A 17,133-nucleotide genomic window follows, 5' to 3' on the forward strand; every position below is an offset into this window, starting at 1 on the left:
CTATCTGAAGGCCCTGACCTCCCATGTCTCCTCTTTAAAGGGGGCTCCTTTCACACCAGAGGAACGGTTAGCCTCAATCAGAGCAGATAATCAAGGACATTATCTCTCTTCCACACTTTTAATGAGCTGGGGCCCCTGTCCTCGAGCCTTTGATCTGAAGGGAAGAGAAGAGGAGAGCCGCAGAGTGCATCCGAGGAGTAGGAGGGGGGGATAATGGGGGCTGGCTATGGCAGGGGCAAACTGGAGTAGGATGGATGATGCCTTGAACAGACCCTCCAGAGAGCAGGACAGTAAAAGAAAAAAAGAAAAAAACAGTTTCTAGAGAAAAGGGATGAAAGGCAGAGGAGAAAAAAAAAAAAAGAGTGGAAGGGATTCAAAAGAGACAGACAGAGAGGTGAGAGGTGGAGAGGCTGACCTTGAAAAGCTTGAGAGCTTCTGTCTGCAGAGCTTCAGAGGGCAGCGTGGTGAGAGGCGAGCGCAGACCCTCCTTACTGAAACTCAAGGCCTCGCTCTTCCACAGGGCAGAGTCTGGGAAAAGAGAGACAAGCACACACACACACACACATAAACACATAAACCCACACAAGCACACGCACACAAACATCAAGATTGAGTTTCAAAGCTGTAATGACTGAACAGCTGACAAAAAACTCACACACAGAGCTCCAGTTGTAAACACTGTCTGCAGCGTGGATTAAGGCGGTCAGACATCCAGGATCAAAATAACATGTAGAAAGCTACTGAGTACATTCGTATCCACTTATAGAGAGCAAGGTACGCCTTATGCCTTTCAGTCAAACATACACCAACTGTGTCCAAGTGTTACAAATACACCTACAGCGTTGTCAACAAAGCATCAGATCAAATGTTTTCCAACAAACTTTTTAAATCTTATGTGGTCCTCCAGAGTCCTTGATGAGAACTGCATCCATAGAAAGAGTCCACTAGTTTTGATGATAATAATAATAATAATAATAATAATAATAATAATAATGGACTGACTAGTGAACGGACTGTAAAACTACTCAGCTGAGATTAAGAATTCAAGAAAGCTTTTCAGCAATGTTAAAAAAGCGACTCCTCAATAACAGTATAAAGACAGAAAAGTGTCCTGATTCAAAATTTGGAAATATATTCACTTTTTGGTTTCACTTTTTTCTGTAAGTGAAACTTCATCTATCTTTTTATGGTTCCTTTCATTTGAAAAAAAAAAAGGTTTAAAATGAATCACAGCTGATTGTAACTAGTGATGCTACTTTTCTCACCTGGGTCTCCCTCTGCGTCGAGCAGTTTGCCGATGATCTGCTCGTACTCTGTTCCCACTTTAAAGGTCCCGCTGCTGCCTCCTGCCACAGTCAGGTGATAAAACCACGTGTCCTGTGTGGGAATGAGCATCATTTGTTGTTTGAATCTCATCCCAAAGGCTGACTGACAGTTTTATGTTCTATGCTGCAGTTACCTTCTCCTGCTTGGTGCCAATGAGCAGGTATGTAGGACTCTGGTCTCTGGGCTGAACCACTAAAGTGCAGTGTGAAGAGAGGAAGCCTCGACTGCCGGCCTCGTAGTCCTCATCGGAATCACACGAGCGATCCACTTCCTGTACGGAAGCCTCCCTCATCTGCAGCTGACCCAGAGGCAGCTAAGAAAAAACACAAGTCAGTTTAGAAGAAATCAGAGAGAATAGACGTACTTAGAAACACAAAGTTCAAATAAGATGCATGCCTGCCGCTCTCTATGAGCAGAACACGTGCTGTAGGCCCACATCATTTAAGGGAGGGGGCCTCATGTTTTGTGTTTTTTTCCCCTCACATCAGGCTGGTTTCAGAAATATGAGAAATATTATAGGGAGTGAACATCGAGCATTTCCCACACATAGACTTTACCTGGGCTTCACCAACCAGGTATATTAATGGTCAACAGGCCTTCATTCATTTATTTTCAAGAAATAAATGAAGCCATTGTAGTTTATTTATGAATTGATTGACAGAAAATAAAAGTATTTCTTGACTTCAGGTTAAATACGTGTTGTGTTGAAAGACACTTTTTTTTTTATAAGAAAAGGTTGAAAGACACAGGGGTCAAGCTGCTACTTGTATTTTCTCATTCTGATGAAATAACTTACTTTATATTGTCAATTGATGACTTGGGTGTGAATCAGAATTAGGGCCTATTTATTCACATTTATTGACATCAGATATAAGTAGTTAGAAACAGTGTATACTTTGGTCTAACAAAAAAAGGAGGTTTAGCTCTAATAACATTTTATTATGCAGTGATTTTGGAGGGCCACCATAAATATTGTGTGCCTTGTGAGCCGGGACAATAGGAACATAAGAACACTTTCTGATCAGATTGGAGACTCTTGGATGAAGTGATCAATTGAAGGTTCCAGGATTTATTCGTTTTTAGTCTGTTTTTGGGGTGTTTGACGTGAAAAAGTTGAAGAACCACTAACCCGATCAACCGTTGTGGCTGCCTATCCTTGATTTGTGAAAAATATGTTGTCGTTTTTTTTCTAGGTAATCTAACAATCAAAGAGACTTCCAAGAAAATGTAACTGAAAACGGAAATGTGCATTTACAAAACCATCTTTTGAGGCAGATGTTAATAATCATAAATAATACGTTGTTGAGGCCATGTTAGGAGAAGAGGGGAACTATTTTTCATGTACCTTGTCCTCCTGGTTACGATAGTAGTAGAATACTTTTCCGACCAGAGAACACCACACCAGCTTAGAGTGTCCATGTTTGACCTGAAACAAGAACCAAACAGCAGAGAAAGTTAGACAGGTCACATCTGAGAGGTTTTCAACACAGTAGTAAATGTGAGGCTGTAATTCTACTTATTTGAAACAGCCTTACAGATGATCGGGACTGTCAGCATTTGTCCAGCAGATTATTAAAAAAATACTTTTTTTGCAAAAGAGGTCTTTCAGAGTTTTCAAAATATGAATGGATGATGTCACCGTAGTATGCTATCAACACAAAGCCAGCTGTGCATCCTTCAAAGAGTTCAGCAGGGTTAACTATGCAGAGAGGTAGGGCCGCCCCCGTCTGAACTGAGATCACATCTTAACCAGCAGATCAAAGACTGCTCTCAGGGAGGGATTGTGGGATTGGCGAGAGGACTCGGGCTCCATCATCCCAGCTTGAGACTGTCAGTTATCTGTCAGACATCCATCACACACACCCATCAGATGTGTAAGTGTCTTCATTTTACCCACAGACTGACTCTGGCTAAAGAAACGCAGGGAGGAGAAGAGAACGACTGAATAGAAGTGGATGTCAGCATTCCAGCAGCTGACGCCTTACAGCCGTGTCCCAACGTGAAGGAGGTTTTCAAGTATCCGCCTTAAGAGTGCTCTGCCAACCCCCACTCCCCCCGACCCCAGTGACAGACACTTCCATATCAGTCTTAAAGACGACGTCAGGCCTGAAAAAGAGTTATTTATGGCATCCTCTTCAGGGGGAGAGATCAGCTAATCTATACCTCTTTCAACTTTCAATGGAAGTGAGGAAGGGAACGAAGAGTTCAGGAGAGAAAAACGGAATTATGTTAAAATCTTTACTCAGAATAACACTATTAAAAAAAGAACAATAAACAATAATAAAAACATGCAGTTACTTAATTTGTGGAAATATGAAGCTATAGTCAATAACAGACTAGCTTAGCTTAGCTTCACCTAGGCTAATGACCTGAAAAAGCTGTCATAGGAAAATGAAAACAACCCACAAGCTTGTGTAAAGCTCATATAAAGACATGTTATATCTCTGTTTGATCAATACAAAAATAAAGTGTAAAAATTATATGTTTTTGTGTGGTTAATTATGACTTTTGTGTTTGGACTGGAACTTTACATCGTAATAATTTAAATATAAATTAAGACACATATTAGTGCACTTTTAAGGCACTGGGGAACAAATTGTTTCTCCTTCAAGCGGAGCCAGGCTGTCTTTCTCCCCTCTTTCCAGTATTCATGCTCAGCTAAGCTAACCGTTTCCTAGAAGTAGCTTTATAGTGAATGTACAGACCTCTGAGTGGTATTGATCTTGTCTAAAGAGGGCAAATAATCATGTTTTCTGGGTCTTTCACTGATACGGTATCTCATGACTCCTTGTCTCCTGACCTTTGTAAGCCACCCTCTCGTGGTGGGCTTGGCGCTGGTCTCCACGGTGACCGGGCTGCTGGCCTGGACTTTTAGTATGTTCTGCAGAACCCTGATCCACTCCTCCAGGATGTTGGGTGAATCTGCGGTCAGATAGAAGGTCTTCTTCTCTGTAATCAACTGATTAGACAAAAAAAAGGGGGGGGAGAAATATGGGAGAAATGTTAAGCCGAGCTGACTAAGATAGCATCATTGTGTCAGGGGAGATCAGAATCAGCTTCTGAAGGGCCAGGAAAACATTCCAGGCCAACGTTATACCTGATGTCATTTTAAGCTGCTTCTCTGGTATGCAGCAGTGAAGCTGTACTGTGATGCAGCGCTATAATAAGACACATTGTGTCTGTCTTTGGTTGAGAGTATTTATCTTATATTGAAATCACAGATCAATAAAAGTGAATCTTAATTCATTGCACAACCTGTAGAAGAACGTAGCACAGCAGAAATCAAACCTTCATCGTCTTAGTACACTGTTGAGATCCCGCACTTAAGATTTCTAAAACTTTTGCAAACTCAAAATCACATTTTTTTGATCATACAGCAAGAAATATATTTTATATGGATTTTAAATAATGTTTTTTATATTTAAAAACATATTGGGGTGCCGGTGGCCTGGTGGTTGGTGCATGTGGTTTATGAGCGACCTGGGTTCAAGCCCGGCCTGTGACTCCTTTCCCACATGTCATTCCCCACTCCCCTGGTTCTATCCACTGTCCTATCTTAAATGAAAGCATAAATCCCCCCCCCCCCCCCCCCCCACCCTTTACCCCAAATAAAACGGTCAGGTCAAATTCCTCATATATAAACCTACAAGGCCATAAATCTAAAGTCTAAATGAATTACAAAATGTTTTCCACTTACTTGAAATGTCTGCGCTCCTTCTCCACGAACAATACAGCAGGATGAGTTCAGCTCAATCTGACCCTGAGGTTTCCTGATCACATCACTCTGCAGACAAACATTTAAACACTCGTGTGTCATTTAATACTGCTTCATCATTTGCACAAAAAATACACACACGTATCCATTTTTTTGCTGCTGTCCAAAATGACATTTCAGTTCAGAGAAAACGTTTGTAATTGCAGGAATTATATACTACTTTTGATCTACACAGACAAAATCTCTAGTGATGAGTTGTCATGATGTTACTTGGTTGGGATGGTGCTTTCAGCTGCAGCCATCTTCCAAGAAAAATCACAAGATTTATTAAAATATTCCTGCAATGTTTTCAGTGCAGATAGTAAAACCTTAGAAGGAAGCGGACAGGCGAGCTCATAGAGAGAAACACTCACAGGAGATTTGTAGTAGAGGATCTCTCCATTCCTCAGGATGAACCAGCGACGCTTCCAGGCTTTAACCTGACTACCCATCTTCAGCAGGTAGCCTGACTTCTCCAGCATCTCCTACAAAAACACACAGCACAGGAATCCATGTCAAAACTGTCCAGTAATACTCTGTTTGACTGACTTCAATAACTTCTTCATCTCTTAGATTTGGCATTTTTGTTTCTGGACTGAGCACTTATTGGTACTTTAACTATCTTGATATTAAAAACTACAGATGAGATTATATCTAAAGCCCTTGACCATAACAGTCTTCACTTACAGGCCCAGTGCTCTCACAGGAATAGGAGGAGGTTCGTTGGACTTTATGTTCTGGTTCTGAGTAGTCACTGTCCAGGGAGTAGGCATCAGGAGGAATGGCATAATCACTCTCAGAGCTGATGGAGGACATGGACACACCTAGGAAACAGGAGATGGTGCAAAAATGAAGTAAGAGCTGATTTAAGAAATAAAACACTGTAAGGTAAAATCTAGACTCCCAAGCTCTACTTCAACAATCACTAGTATTTTGAAGCTCATTGCAAAATAAGGCTGATAAAAAATTTAACGTAAACCCAGAATTTGAATATATTTTTTTGACAAGCTCCAACAATGGCAGTTCTACCTTGACCCAGAAATGATAAATTTGTAAGCGGAAAAACGTCTTTTTGATGTCTGCTCTGAGATGTAATCCAAATCCCCACCTCTCTTGACAGCTCTCGGGCTCCCAGGAACGCTTCCCTTCCTGTCCGGACTCAGGATGGAGGTCCGCAAACTGGCCAGAGAGCTGCTGTCGTCCTCAGACCCAGAGTCATCGTCAGGCAGAGGTACACTGCTGATCTGAGTGGCTTTCTGAAACAAACAAGAGCTACTGTCATTTCAGAAGAGATAAAAACTAGTTTCATATTAACAACATAAATTAAAAAAAAGCTGCATTTAAAGGAAAACACAGATCCAGCTGCAGCTTTAATGATGAAGAATGTTTCACTCACCCCTTTCAGTGTGGTATAAACTGGTACGTTGATATTCTTGTAGATTAACTGAGTGAACGGACCTGCCGCTGGATATTGTGGTAAATTAGACACTGCAAAATACAACAAGAAACACTTATTCAGAATATATTCTGAAATGTTTGTAGCATAGCATAACAGCCTTGAGTAATGTTTTGTTACTTTTTACCAAATTTAATTATCAGATAATGAATCAACACTTAAAAATACCAAAATACTGTGGAAATAGCAAGAGTACACATCAGTGTGTTAGCTAACATTAGCATACACTATAAGCTACTGCTAATATTGTATAGCACCAAAACCTTTTGAAATAAGCTTTGTTGCTCATTATTAATATGTTAGGTTATTATTGATTATTGATATGTAAGGATTTTTTTTCAAGGATATTAATATTTCTTCTTTGTTATTTCTAGTTATTTCTTCTTAAAAAGTCACTTAACTGCTTTAAGCTAGAAACGCAACCTAACATTGCTTATTGTCATTTACGTAACAACATACCACTCAGAACAGTGCATATCAAACAATACACTTAATAAATCATAAATACTAGAAACCAGCAACCTTCACCCGGTTATTAAACACAATATCACGTAAAACTATAAAAACTTTAGATTTTAATAAGGAGCTCTAAGACTGTTGAACCATTTACTTGATAGCCCAAAACCGCATTATAGTGGCAGTGGAGTAAAATATATGCATAAAATGATTTTATTATTTAAATAAAAATAAAAAGAATAAATGTAATTTATTTTTCAAAGGTATTTTGGGAACTTTGTTATACCTTTTTTTCAGAGGACTGTTGATAGAGTGGGAAATAGAGAAGATATAGTGGGGTGACGTGGTAAAGGAGGCAGAGGCCGGACGCGATACCCTGCCGCCTGCTTGGATGACTTCAGCCTCTGTACATGTGGTGGGACCTAACCACTAGGCTATCTGCCTTCAAAAATATACACATTTTTAAATCTCTTGAGTTCCCACTCAGAATAGTGTCTTCAACCCAAATTAAAAAGTTTAAATAAAACTGCCTGAGATAAAAAAAAAAAAAAGAAGCAGAATCGACTAATGCACATTTAGGCACAAACTTGAGTAGAAGGTGATTAAGCTGAGCAAGCTATGACTTAATCCAAAACACATCCTTGGCAGTCAGATACTTCCGCAATGAGGATATTGTACAGTAGGAGAGCTGTCACACTTTACTGTGTGTAAAATGGATGATGTCGGGACAGAAGCATAGCTATAATTACACTCAGACCAAGACCTTTCATCGCAGCTGATTAAAAAGCAACCTCTCCCTCCGCTCCACTTAACCCCCCCCCACTCCCCCTTCTCAGCTCTTACAAAAAGCACAAGGGGGGGTCTCAAAAGCCTTGCAAAGAAGATCCCGCACCTGTGCAGGTGTGTGGAGCCTCAGGCAAGTGGAAGTGACATCAAAGGCAGCAATGACAGATCCAAACTAACCACACACACACCTCTATAGCAGATTTAGACTCAGCTGAATGACATGTCACTTCACATGTCTGACTCGTCTCCTTCACCACCCAGGAATACGACACACACGCAGACGAACAAGCACACGCACACACACACATACATAAGACATCACTTTACATGTGACAGCTTCTTTTTTTTGTTGTCTCTCAGTGCGGCTAACTCACCTCGTCCAAGACCTCTGGCCCCAGGACTTGCCTCTGAGACTCTCATTCCTGACTTTGCCACAGCGTAGATCCGACTCTCCTGTAGGGATCAGCAAGTCAGGATTATCCGTCTAAAAGTTTTTTAGACATTCATTTTATACATCTTGAGATAGAGTGAAAGTTATAGAAATTTGGCGTGGATATCTTTGCTTAACAGATTTGAAAATTACACATCTTACATTGCCAAAGATTAGATGAGAAAACTTATACTGCTCCCTGTACAGTACGTACATCAATATGAAATGATACCAACAAAAGCAGATAAGCATCAAGATTTGAAACAATAAAAGCTAGTCTAGCTCTGTTTAAAGCTAGAATCTTTAAAGCTTAATAAAAAATGTGTTTTATTTTAGTTACTTCTCCTAACTGTTTTTATTTAACTGTATGGGTTGTTTCTAGCTTTCTATAGTAGTAGTAATATTCCAACAAATAACCCACTGTTTTACAATGCCTTGTTGTTAGTAACTTTAAAAATGACCTATCAAACAGGCAAGTTATAAATTCCGAGCTTCTGGTGATTTATTCTTTTCAGTCCTGATTCTTTATTGAAACAAAAAAAGACAGTGGATGTAATCAAAGTTGCACATATTTGTAGAAATAATTCAAAAAGTGCAGAGAAGATCATTTATATTTGACACTATCTCATACCCATGAAGGAAAGCGGTGTAAAGGAGGTGTTGGCGGCTTCAGAACATCTGGATCCAGCCGCTCCAGCTCCTCTGCGAGACCCACAAAGGAGACTCCATCCCTGACTGTCTCCTCTGATCCAGACCCCTCCACCACCCCGTCCATGCTGTCAGGAAGGCCGTCGTCGATGTCCGTTTCCTCGACAACCTGCGAGAAGGGCGAGGCGGCCGTGCCTGTGCTCTTGAGGGTGGAAGAGGTGGAGGACGGGGTCATGATGTCGATGTTAACATTGAGGTGGTGGAGTCGGTCCAGGCTGGGCTGCGGCTGGCTGTAGTGCTTCTTCACCAGCTGGATGCTGTCCCTGGGAGTGAGTGGAGTCCGTACTTTGGGTAACGTCATGCTGGTGCCTGACAGGTGAATCTGAGGATTTGGGAAGGGGTTGTTGGTGGAGGGTGAGCGCGACAGGAGCGGGCTTTTGGGTGTTATTCTGATGGACGGCTCCGGGGAGCTTGGTCCATGGGCCATCTCATAGGCTGAGGAGGAAGAAGACGAGGAAGAGGACGAGTGGAGGCACTGAGAGCGGAATTTACTGTTGAGCTCATCGGAGGAGTTGTCTCTGTCAGAGGTGCCCACTGGGAGCTCTGGTCCAATAATGGAAACAGGACTACAGGGACCCTCCCTGCTCCAACCCTGGGTGAGCGAATCATGGGCTGCGAGGTCTCCCAAGCAAACCCCTTTACTGGACTGTTCAGGATTCCTTTTTACATCTGAGGAGACAGATTGAAAAATGTTCTCAAATAGAAACAAATATGGATCAACAGTGGGGAGTCTTAAAGATATGTTGGAAGACAATTTTATTGATTGGTCATCAGAATAATGTATCTACGTTTTAAAAACAGAAAACTGCCCATTGCCTTTTGTTGAGCAGTCCAAACAAAAATCTGCCCAAAAAACGTTTTCCTTTATCATGAAATACGACATGCTATAAATTGTTACCAAATAAAAATTTTCAAAAAACAGGTTTTGGTATTTGTGGTGGCTGAATGGGTTTTGGTTATGCTCCTAATCTGTTGCTGTTTTTGTTGCAGTCTTGTCATCAGCCAGACTTGAATGACAAATATTCATTGCTTCTTGATGCACATCCTAAGAAAAGACTCATCAAGGGCAGCCCACCTGTTGGCGAGGTCTTGATATTAGAGGCAGCTCCTCGGGGACCTGTCTGTCTCCAGCTGTCGTCCTGGGCAGGTGGTGTGCCGGGGCAGCTGGGAGGAAACAGCGGACTGCTGGGCACCAGGTGGGTATCCATTACAGGGGAGGTGGCAGGAGATCCACAGGATGCAGGCTTCTCTAAGAGGGCTGGGGGAGAAAGAAAATACTGTTTACTTCTCACGTTTCTTTCTCATTGGAGCTCTGGGAACGTGTCCAAACAGAGACATCCAATCACCGGGTGTCTACCTGACATTTACTTAACAATGGTAGCAAAATAAAGCCATGCAATGTCAGAGGTAAGAAATCTTCAGGAGGGCAACACCACAAAAGTAATGTTTCAAAAGTGAAATTGACTTTTGCACAATAAGCAGCTTGTCAAGAGTAAGATAGCTGAGATTAGCCATGGCAACCGTATCTAAAACAAAAGCTTCATTCTACCTGCTATTGGGTCTTTTTTTCCTTTTTTGAAAGATCCATTTTTATAAACAGACATCTTGGTTGTTAGGGAGTCCAGTTAACTTAATTGGCCTGAAGCTAAACAGGCTAAACTCTTGCTTATGCTTATTAGCTATGCAAATCTCTGAGCTAGAGTGCAGGAATCAAGTTGTATGTCAAATTGTAACAATAATTATTCATAACTAGCCAAGAATCTACCGGTACTTTTTCTCCACCTCTGCCCTTCTCAGTTTGAAGTTCAGTCGTTCAAACATTCAAACACCAGTATTCACCTTGTAGTTTGTCCTGCAGCAGCATGATCTGTTCTGACTGCTTCAGGTTAGCCATTTTTAACTGCTGGTTCTCTTGTTCCATCTGTAACACAGCACATACATCTCTTAACAACAACCTTTAAAGTAAAAAACATTTAATAATGCTGTTTTCTGGTCTCGCAGGGTGGCTTGTTTGTAGAGGTACATGATTAAATGATAAAAACAGAGTTGTTTCTGGTGGTTTGTAGACTGAATAACCAGCTGTAGATGATACATTTCACTGTAAGCATCTCTTTTTTTGCCTCAGATGATGCATCTCAACAGTGTGAGAGCTTTCCAAGAGGCCCCTGCTTCCCTCAGTCAGGAGTATCTGTAGACATGTGAGCTTACCTCTCGAAGCTTTACGGTGACCCAGTCTTTTATCTTGGCAGCCTTCTCCTCAATAACTTTTGCCTCCTGAGCTCTGACTAAGATCTGCGGTCACAGAAAACAGAGGTTTCGGATTAGATCCCATACATCCTGAACATACATGGACATATCTGTTCTTTATCAGATGGCTCCGTCCATACCTGTTTTTCCAGCTGCACCTCTAACCTCTTTATCGCAGCATCTTTGTCCTCCACCTGACTGCTCAGGTCTTGATACTTTCTGTACAGCGAGCTCTCCGAGTCACTGGTTTGTATGTTTGCAGACTTTAGCTTTTCTTCCATGACATGGATCTGAAACGCATAATTAAAGGATTGAATGCACATGCAAGGCTAAAAGGGAGCTCAAATTTGTACGATTCATTTAGTTCTGATGGGCAGCAGACACAAGCAGAGAGGAAAATACTCAGGTTCCTTTTTTTTGCCAACTCAGACGAGGGGGAAAAAAAAACCTTCTAAGCCTGAAGGTATTTCTTGTTTTTAAAGACAGGGCACCATCAAATTACCACCTACAGAAAACACCTGGAGCAGCCAGTAATGACAGCAAATGGGAGATTAAGCACAACAGCGAGAAAGAGTATGTGTCATATGTAATGTATGAGGTTTCTTATCCTTAAACCACACTCTCCTTTTGTTAAATCCCATCAAAGGCTGACTCATACTCTGACAAAATACACAAAATCCTACTGCTTGTGTTTCTTTATGGTTTCCAAATTTAGGATTTCCTCTTACATCCCTCGATGTTGGGCTAAAAGTTTATTTATGAGGATGGAAGCTGTTCCTTCTTCCCTTAAAAAAATAAAAATAAAGTAAACATAAGGCTTACTCATTACCTTTACCCTGTCACTTAGACATACTGTTTAATGGTAAACACTGAAAAAGTATTTTTAGTGGACTCTGAGTGAAGAGTTTACTTAGTACTTTGTCCAACACTGACCAAGTTGAGTGAGTGCTGCTGTTTCGATTGTCCAGCAAAAATCTGATTCAATTCAATTCACAAGGATTATGTTAAATTCTTCAGGGTTTGTGAATCCCGGGGACGAGCTGCCATTGCTGCTGTTGGTGTCCCCCTACAATATCTGCAGGTTTAATTACCAGCTCTCCTGAAAAGTGAACAATTTTCAAGTTGTAATATTACTAGTTTCTACATAACTTTTCTTTTATTAAAGATGCTAAGATCATCTGGAAGAAGCTGTGGAGTGCACCACACACACGCTTTTACTTTGTGCAGAGTCCTCCCTAACATTATTTCAATCTTGTTTGACCAAATCAGTGCTTTGTTTTTTTTTTTTTTTTTTTTACTTCTTTTTGTGTTTTTGCCACATTTCCAGATCTCATCAAGTAAGCAGAACCATATGGTTTAGCTTCGACAAGTTGTGATTCCCCCTCTACCTGTTTCTCAGCACTCTCAGCTCGCTGGTCAGCCTCTGTCACCCTTTGCTCCAACTCCTGCATCTGAAATAAACACAGAAGAGGTTACAGTGATTCTTAAAGCAAGTTCAAGAGTTACAATCGACTTTGAAAACAGGAACACCTACAGGCAACACTGACAGGTTCAAGCAAGAAACATCTCATAACCTGACACATAAAGCCCTTTAGGACAGATAGACCAGCAAGAATGCTACAGAAGCAAGCAGACACACTTAATCCCTCATAAACACTGTTGCCAAAGGGAATAAATCTAAATGACTGATATAGTGGGAAGCTGTGAAAGACCAACTCTGCTCGGAAAGTGTTGCTAGTCAGGAAAATCGTGAAACAATCAAAAAGGTCCCCAAGGCTCTGGAATAATCTGCCCAAAGAGATCAGGTCAGATGAGTCACCGATCTCTTTGAACAAACTTTTTTTTTTAACTTGACTTTTTTTTTGGTTAACAAATGTTATGTTATTGAAAAAAATAGATTTTTTAAAATCTTTGTTTTTATATATGATTATATAACCTGCCTGTTTGTAGGGCACTTTGTAACTTGTTTTTCTTTAACATATTATTTATATTAATAAAGGTTATTTTACACATAAGGGGTCTAGACTGTAGGAGGAAGCAACTCAGGAGGCATATTCTTCAAGATTCTGCAAAATTGTTGAATTGATGGTGGCACTTTAAACAGAAGGGCGCAGAGACGTACTTCAGAAGCAGCAGAGAGGCCCCCTCGGAGGAGGCTGAACATCTTTCCCGCTGGTCAAACAGCACTGTGATAGAAGAATGCTACTATGTGTGTGCACAAGCTTGCGTCACCTTTTGTGCAAGCATGCATGCTCATGCTTTCAAAGGCAAACACCGTCCATCCTGCAAGTATGCACACATCTGCGAGCGTCTTCTCCCTCAGCAAGTTCAACACAGGACTCCCTTTCCTATGAGCTCAGTGACCCAGGTGAAAGGAGAACAAACAGACTAATGGATTCACTCTGCCCCAGAGATGCTTTTGAATTCCTCCAGTCATCTTTGTTTCCCTTCCTTTTGTCTTTTTCTCTCTCTTCTCGTCACCTCCCTTAACACCCCGTTTCCCAGAATCCACCTCTAACAACACTTGAGCACTTCCTCGCAGCCAGATTAACACCACTACAGCCAGAGAGCACGCTGACGGTTAGTGGTTGGATGACTCCTCACCTCAAGGTCAAAAACCTTCACCATGAGTCAATAAGAGCTTGAGCCAAATAGCGCACAGCACTTTTGTCAGCCATTCAAAACAACAAAAAATAGGAGAGGCAAGAAAGCGTTGCCCTTTAGGTGAATATAAAGTGCGTCAGGAGTCACAATGTAGACCAGATGTGAGAGGTTGTCATCAGTGGAAGCAAGCAGACTTCCTCTAAAGCTGCCACATTCAGCTCGAGGAGGTCGAGGAGGCAGTTGGAGCATGATTGGGCGAGAGCTTTTAGCATGAAGTTGACACAGAAGAGTCAAGAAACTAATTAAGACCACGTGGAAATGTGCGTACAAAGTCAAAAATGTACATGATTGAAGAAAGAGTACGAAGCCAGAACCAAAATAACTATCCTTCAAGTAACCCTGAATCATACTGAGATGACAAAAAGCAAATGGTGATGATTTTAGCTGTCAATATCATAACTCCATATTAACAACTTGTTCAGAGATCAACACTTTATTACAAGGTTACACTTAACTCAGTGTGTAAATATATTTCTTTGTTTTCAATTTTTTTTTTTTTTTTAACTCTATATGCCTTCATAAGGGAGACAGGACAGTGGATAGAGTTGTAAATCAAGGAGAGAGAGAGAGTTGGTAATGACAGGCGGCAAATGATCCACAGGTCAGATTCGAACCCGGGCTGCTCACTTCATTGGACACACCAATAACCACTAGGTCACTAAAGGGCCCCATATTAAATATATCCTTCTGATCCCAACAATTTCTATGCTTTTTCACCCCTTTAGTCAAGCTAGTTCCCATGGTAACTGTCAAAGTACTCCTTCAAGGATCCCTGGTCTGAAATCAGTGTCAAATATCATCTCTACCTTGATTGCTACTCAAACTGGTGATCCAGTGCAGACAAAGTGGCTTCTGTTGAAGTTATCAGATATGCATACAGACTGTGTGAGCGCATGCTGTCGGTCGATCTCTCCGTCTGTACGTTCAGCTACTGCAAAATCCAACTGTTGAGGCGCGAGTAGCTGAGCAGGCGTGAAACAACCATGTGTGCAATCCAGCGTCTGTCGGGCCACGGTGCAAAACTGTCATCCTCTGCTGCCGAGCGGGCTGAAAACGCACGAGGTGGGAGTCGTGTTTCCTTAAGCTTTGACTAAGCGGTTTCAGACGCATGTATCGCCACACTTGAAGTAGAAATATCACAAAATTCTAAATTTTCCATAATGTGATCAAATCCCCTGAAAAGACTAAAACCGACGGAGCTGATCTAACCCGTCTGCATTTCTTTTGTAGTCATAGGCTGTTAAAAGTGTATATTTCTGTGTGCCAAAGACCTCCGACACATCAACGATCTATGTTGTACTTGGTAACACTGGAAACACTGGTATTGATTGTTTGGAGTCAATCCCACATGCATGCCCACCTGCTGCTGTAAATACTCCAAAGAGCACCAAATCCAAAATACTCCTACATAGCAACCATAGACTGTAAGTATTAGCAACATAACATTTGTTTGACGAACTTCTACTGAAAACTTCAACGTTTTACAGAACATTGTAAGACACTGAAAGACTCCACACATTGGGCGTACGCACCAACCACTAGGCCACCAGTGCCCTGTGACCCCTGTGTTTAAGTCTTTTTCCAGAGGGACAGATAATGCAGAGAGGAGGAGATGAGATGAAATCTGACACCTGATCATCTGCTTCTCGATCAGATAACAGATCTGTCGCAGCAACACAATCAGCTAACTGTTACTGCCTGGAACAAAGGGCCACAGATTTAAGATCTCATTTACTCAGTCGTCTAGATCAGTCAACATCTTTCTCTACTTTTACCTTCTTTTTCCTTTAGACAGTCCATGCAATAAAACGCTAAAAATCAGAGAGTTAAGCGTCTCCTTTTCAAGTCCTACAAACGTTGTACACATTGGCAACACTTGCCATTGATTTGAAAAGAAGAGAAGGTAAAAGGGGGTCAACCCAAAGTTGTTTCTCTGTGAAATATCAGATCACTAAAGCCTCCACCAGGCCTTTTCACTTATTAATCACTAACCGCCGTGCACAGCTGATGGTTAATAATGACCCCGGCTCAATCATTAAATGCTAAAATCCCTTTTAAACAGGGGAGAGAGAGAGAGAGGACGGAGAAGAAGAGAATGAGTCACAAAGGGTAAAACTAACAAGTAACTAAATACCACAATGATTCTCTCTGAAGCCAACTTCCCTGATAAAAAAGATATTGATGCAAAAAAGTGTTTTTCTTAGGGAGACCGCCTTTAGTCATACAAAGATTGGTAAAACTCATTTAACTGATTCTTCATGGAATTTAACACATTATCCTAAAAACTTACCAAAACTTGAAACAGACAAGAGGAAGACAATCACAAGAACTGATTCAAACCGATGAATCCTCTCTTGAAGATAAATGTTTATGCACAAATGTCAACCCATTGACCTTTCAGCACTCGCCCTCACTGACTGATACTACCAGTCGGAGTCTAAAACTGTGTTGTGTTCCTCGAGCCACATGATGCTTAAAGAGTCTAATTTGTTCAGTATTAGATTATCCATGTAATGAAAGAAGAAAAAAAAAACCTGAAAGAAATCCTCTGAATGCGGTGTTTCTAATCTGCTGCAGTCTAGTATACGCAGTTTTGTGAGTTTCATGAGTTTCTTGAGTTTCTTGAACTGGCTCAACAAGCATTTCAATACCAAGACATCTTCTTGAATCCCTTCTCTTGAAAATGATTTTTTAGCCAGGTTTTACTTTTATTTTTATTTAGGTTTATTTAATTCAGGATGTTTGGAAGCATAGAAAAAATGCTCGGAAATGTTGCTGTTATGATGTTGAGATTTTTCTCACATGATAAAGTGTTGTGTAATGTCAGAAAAAAAAAACATTCACTGCCATTCAACTTTCCAGTCTCTTCCAGCCCTTGCTGTAAGGAGAAGTTTCTGTTTTTATAGGCCACCAGCTGACAGCCGTCGATTACACTTTCCTAATCCTCAGTAAACTTCAAAAACACAACTCTTACATGGAGTACTCGTCCTGTTACACTCCTCACAAGGCAAATGGGGCATCTCCTTCACTCTCTACTCATCCTCCGGGGGATAAACGCCGTGTCACAGGCAACCACGTCAACTTTTTTTTTTTTTTCTTCTTCATGTTTTTCCATCCCAAAGTGGGTCAATGCGTAAAACACTCCTAACTTGGCAAGAGAGGGGATGAAGAGCGTGAAGCAGACTAGCAGACTTTCCAAACAGCAATAACATGACGGAATGGTAGTCACTCAGCACCCCCAGCCCCCCCCGCACCCCTCCCACCCCTCCAAAGAACCAGGAAAACACACTCAGCATCACGGGCCTC

The 17,133-nt window shown here is 41.3% G+C and overlaps 2 protein-coding genes across 2 annotated transcripts in view; one reads left to right on the top strand and one right to left on the bottom strand.

The window, feature by feature from the left end:
• The window catches only part of crip2 (cysteine-rich protein 2), a 517,344-nt gene that overhangs the window by 195,252 nt on the left and 304,959 nt on the right, over positions 1-17,133 (top strand). The window lies entirely within an intron of this gene.
• Positions 1-17,133, bottom strand: part of plekhh1 (pleckstrin homology domain containing, family H (with MyTH4 domain) member 1) — a 34,025-nt gene that overhangs the window by 7,757 nt on the left and 9,135 nt on the right. The window contains exons 3-19 of the mRNA XM_061062745.1: positions 12,552-12,614; positions 11,304-11,453; positions 11,125-11,208; positions 10,756-10,837; positions 9,992-10,174; positions 8,840-9,585; positions 8,153-8,231; positions 6,477-6,568; positions 6,189-6,336; positions 5,768-5,904; positions 5,455-5,565; positions 5,024-5,110; positions 4,127-4,285; positions 2,672-2,752; positions 1,460-1,639; positions 1,266-1,377; positions 416-528 (exon numbers count right to left, since the gene is read on the bottom strand). Of these exons, the coding sequence (XP_060918728.1) occupies positions 416-528; positions 1,266-1,377; positions 1,460-1,639; positions 2,672-2,752; positions 4,127-4,285; positions 5,024-5,110; positions 5,455-5,565; positions 5,768-5,904; positions 6,189-6,336; positions 6,477-6,568; positions 8,153-8,231; positions 8,840-9,585; positions 9,992-10,174; positions 10,756-10,837; positions 11,125-11,208; positions 11,304-11,453; positions 12,552-12,614 (2,607 nt within the window). The remainder of the gene's footprint in view (positions 1-415; positions 529-1,265; positions 1,378-1,459; positions 1,640-2,671; positions 2,753-4,126; positions 4,286-5,023; positions 5,111-5,454; positions 5,566-5,767; positions 5,905-6,188; positions 6,337-6,476; positions 6,569-8,152; positions 8,232-8,839; positions 9,586-9,991; positions 10,175-10,755; positions 10,838-11,124; positions 11,209-11,303; positions 11,454-12,551; positions 12,615-17,133) is intronic.

The sequence above is a fragment of the Labrus mixtus genome, chromosome 18 (assembly GCF_963584025.1).
Source record: "Labrus mixtus chromosome 18, fLabMix1.1, whole genome shotgun sequence".
NCBI lineage: Eukaryota > Metazoa > Chordata > Actinopteri > Labriformes > Labridae > Labrus > Labrus mixtus.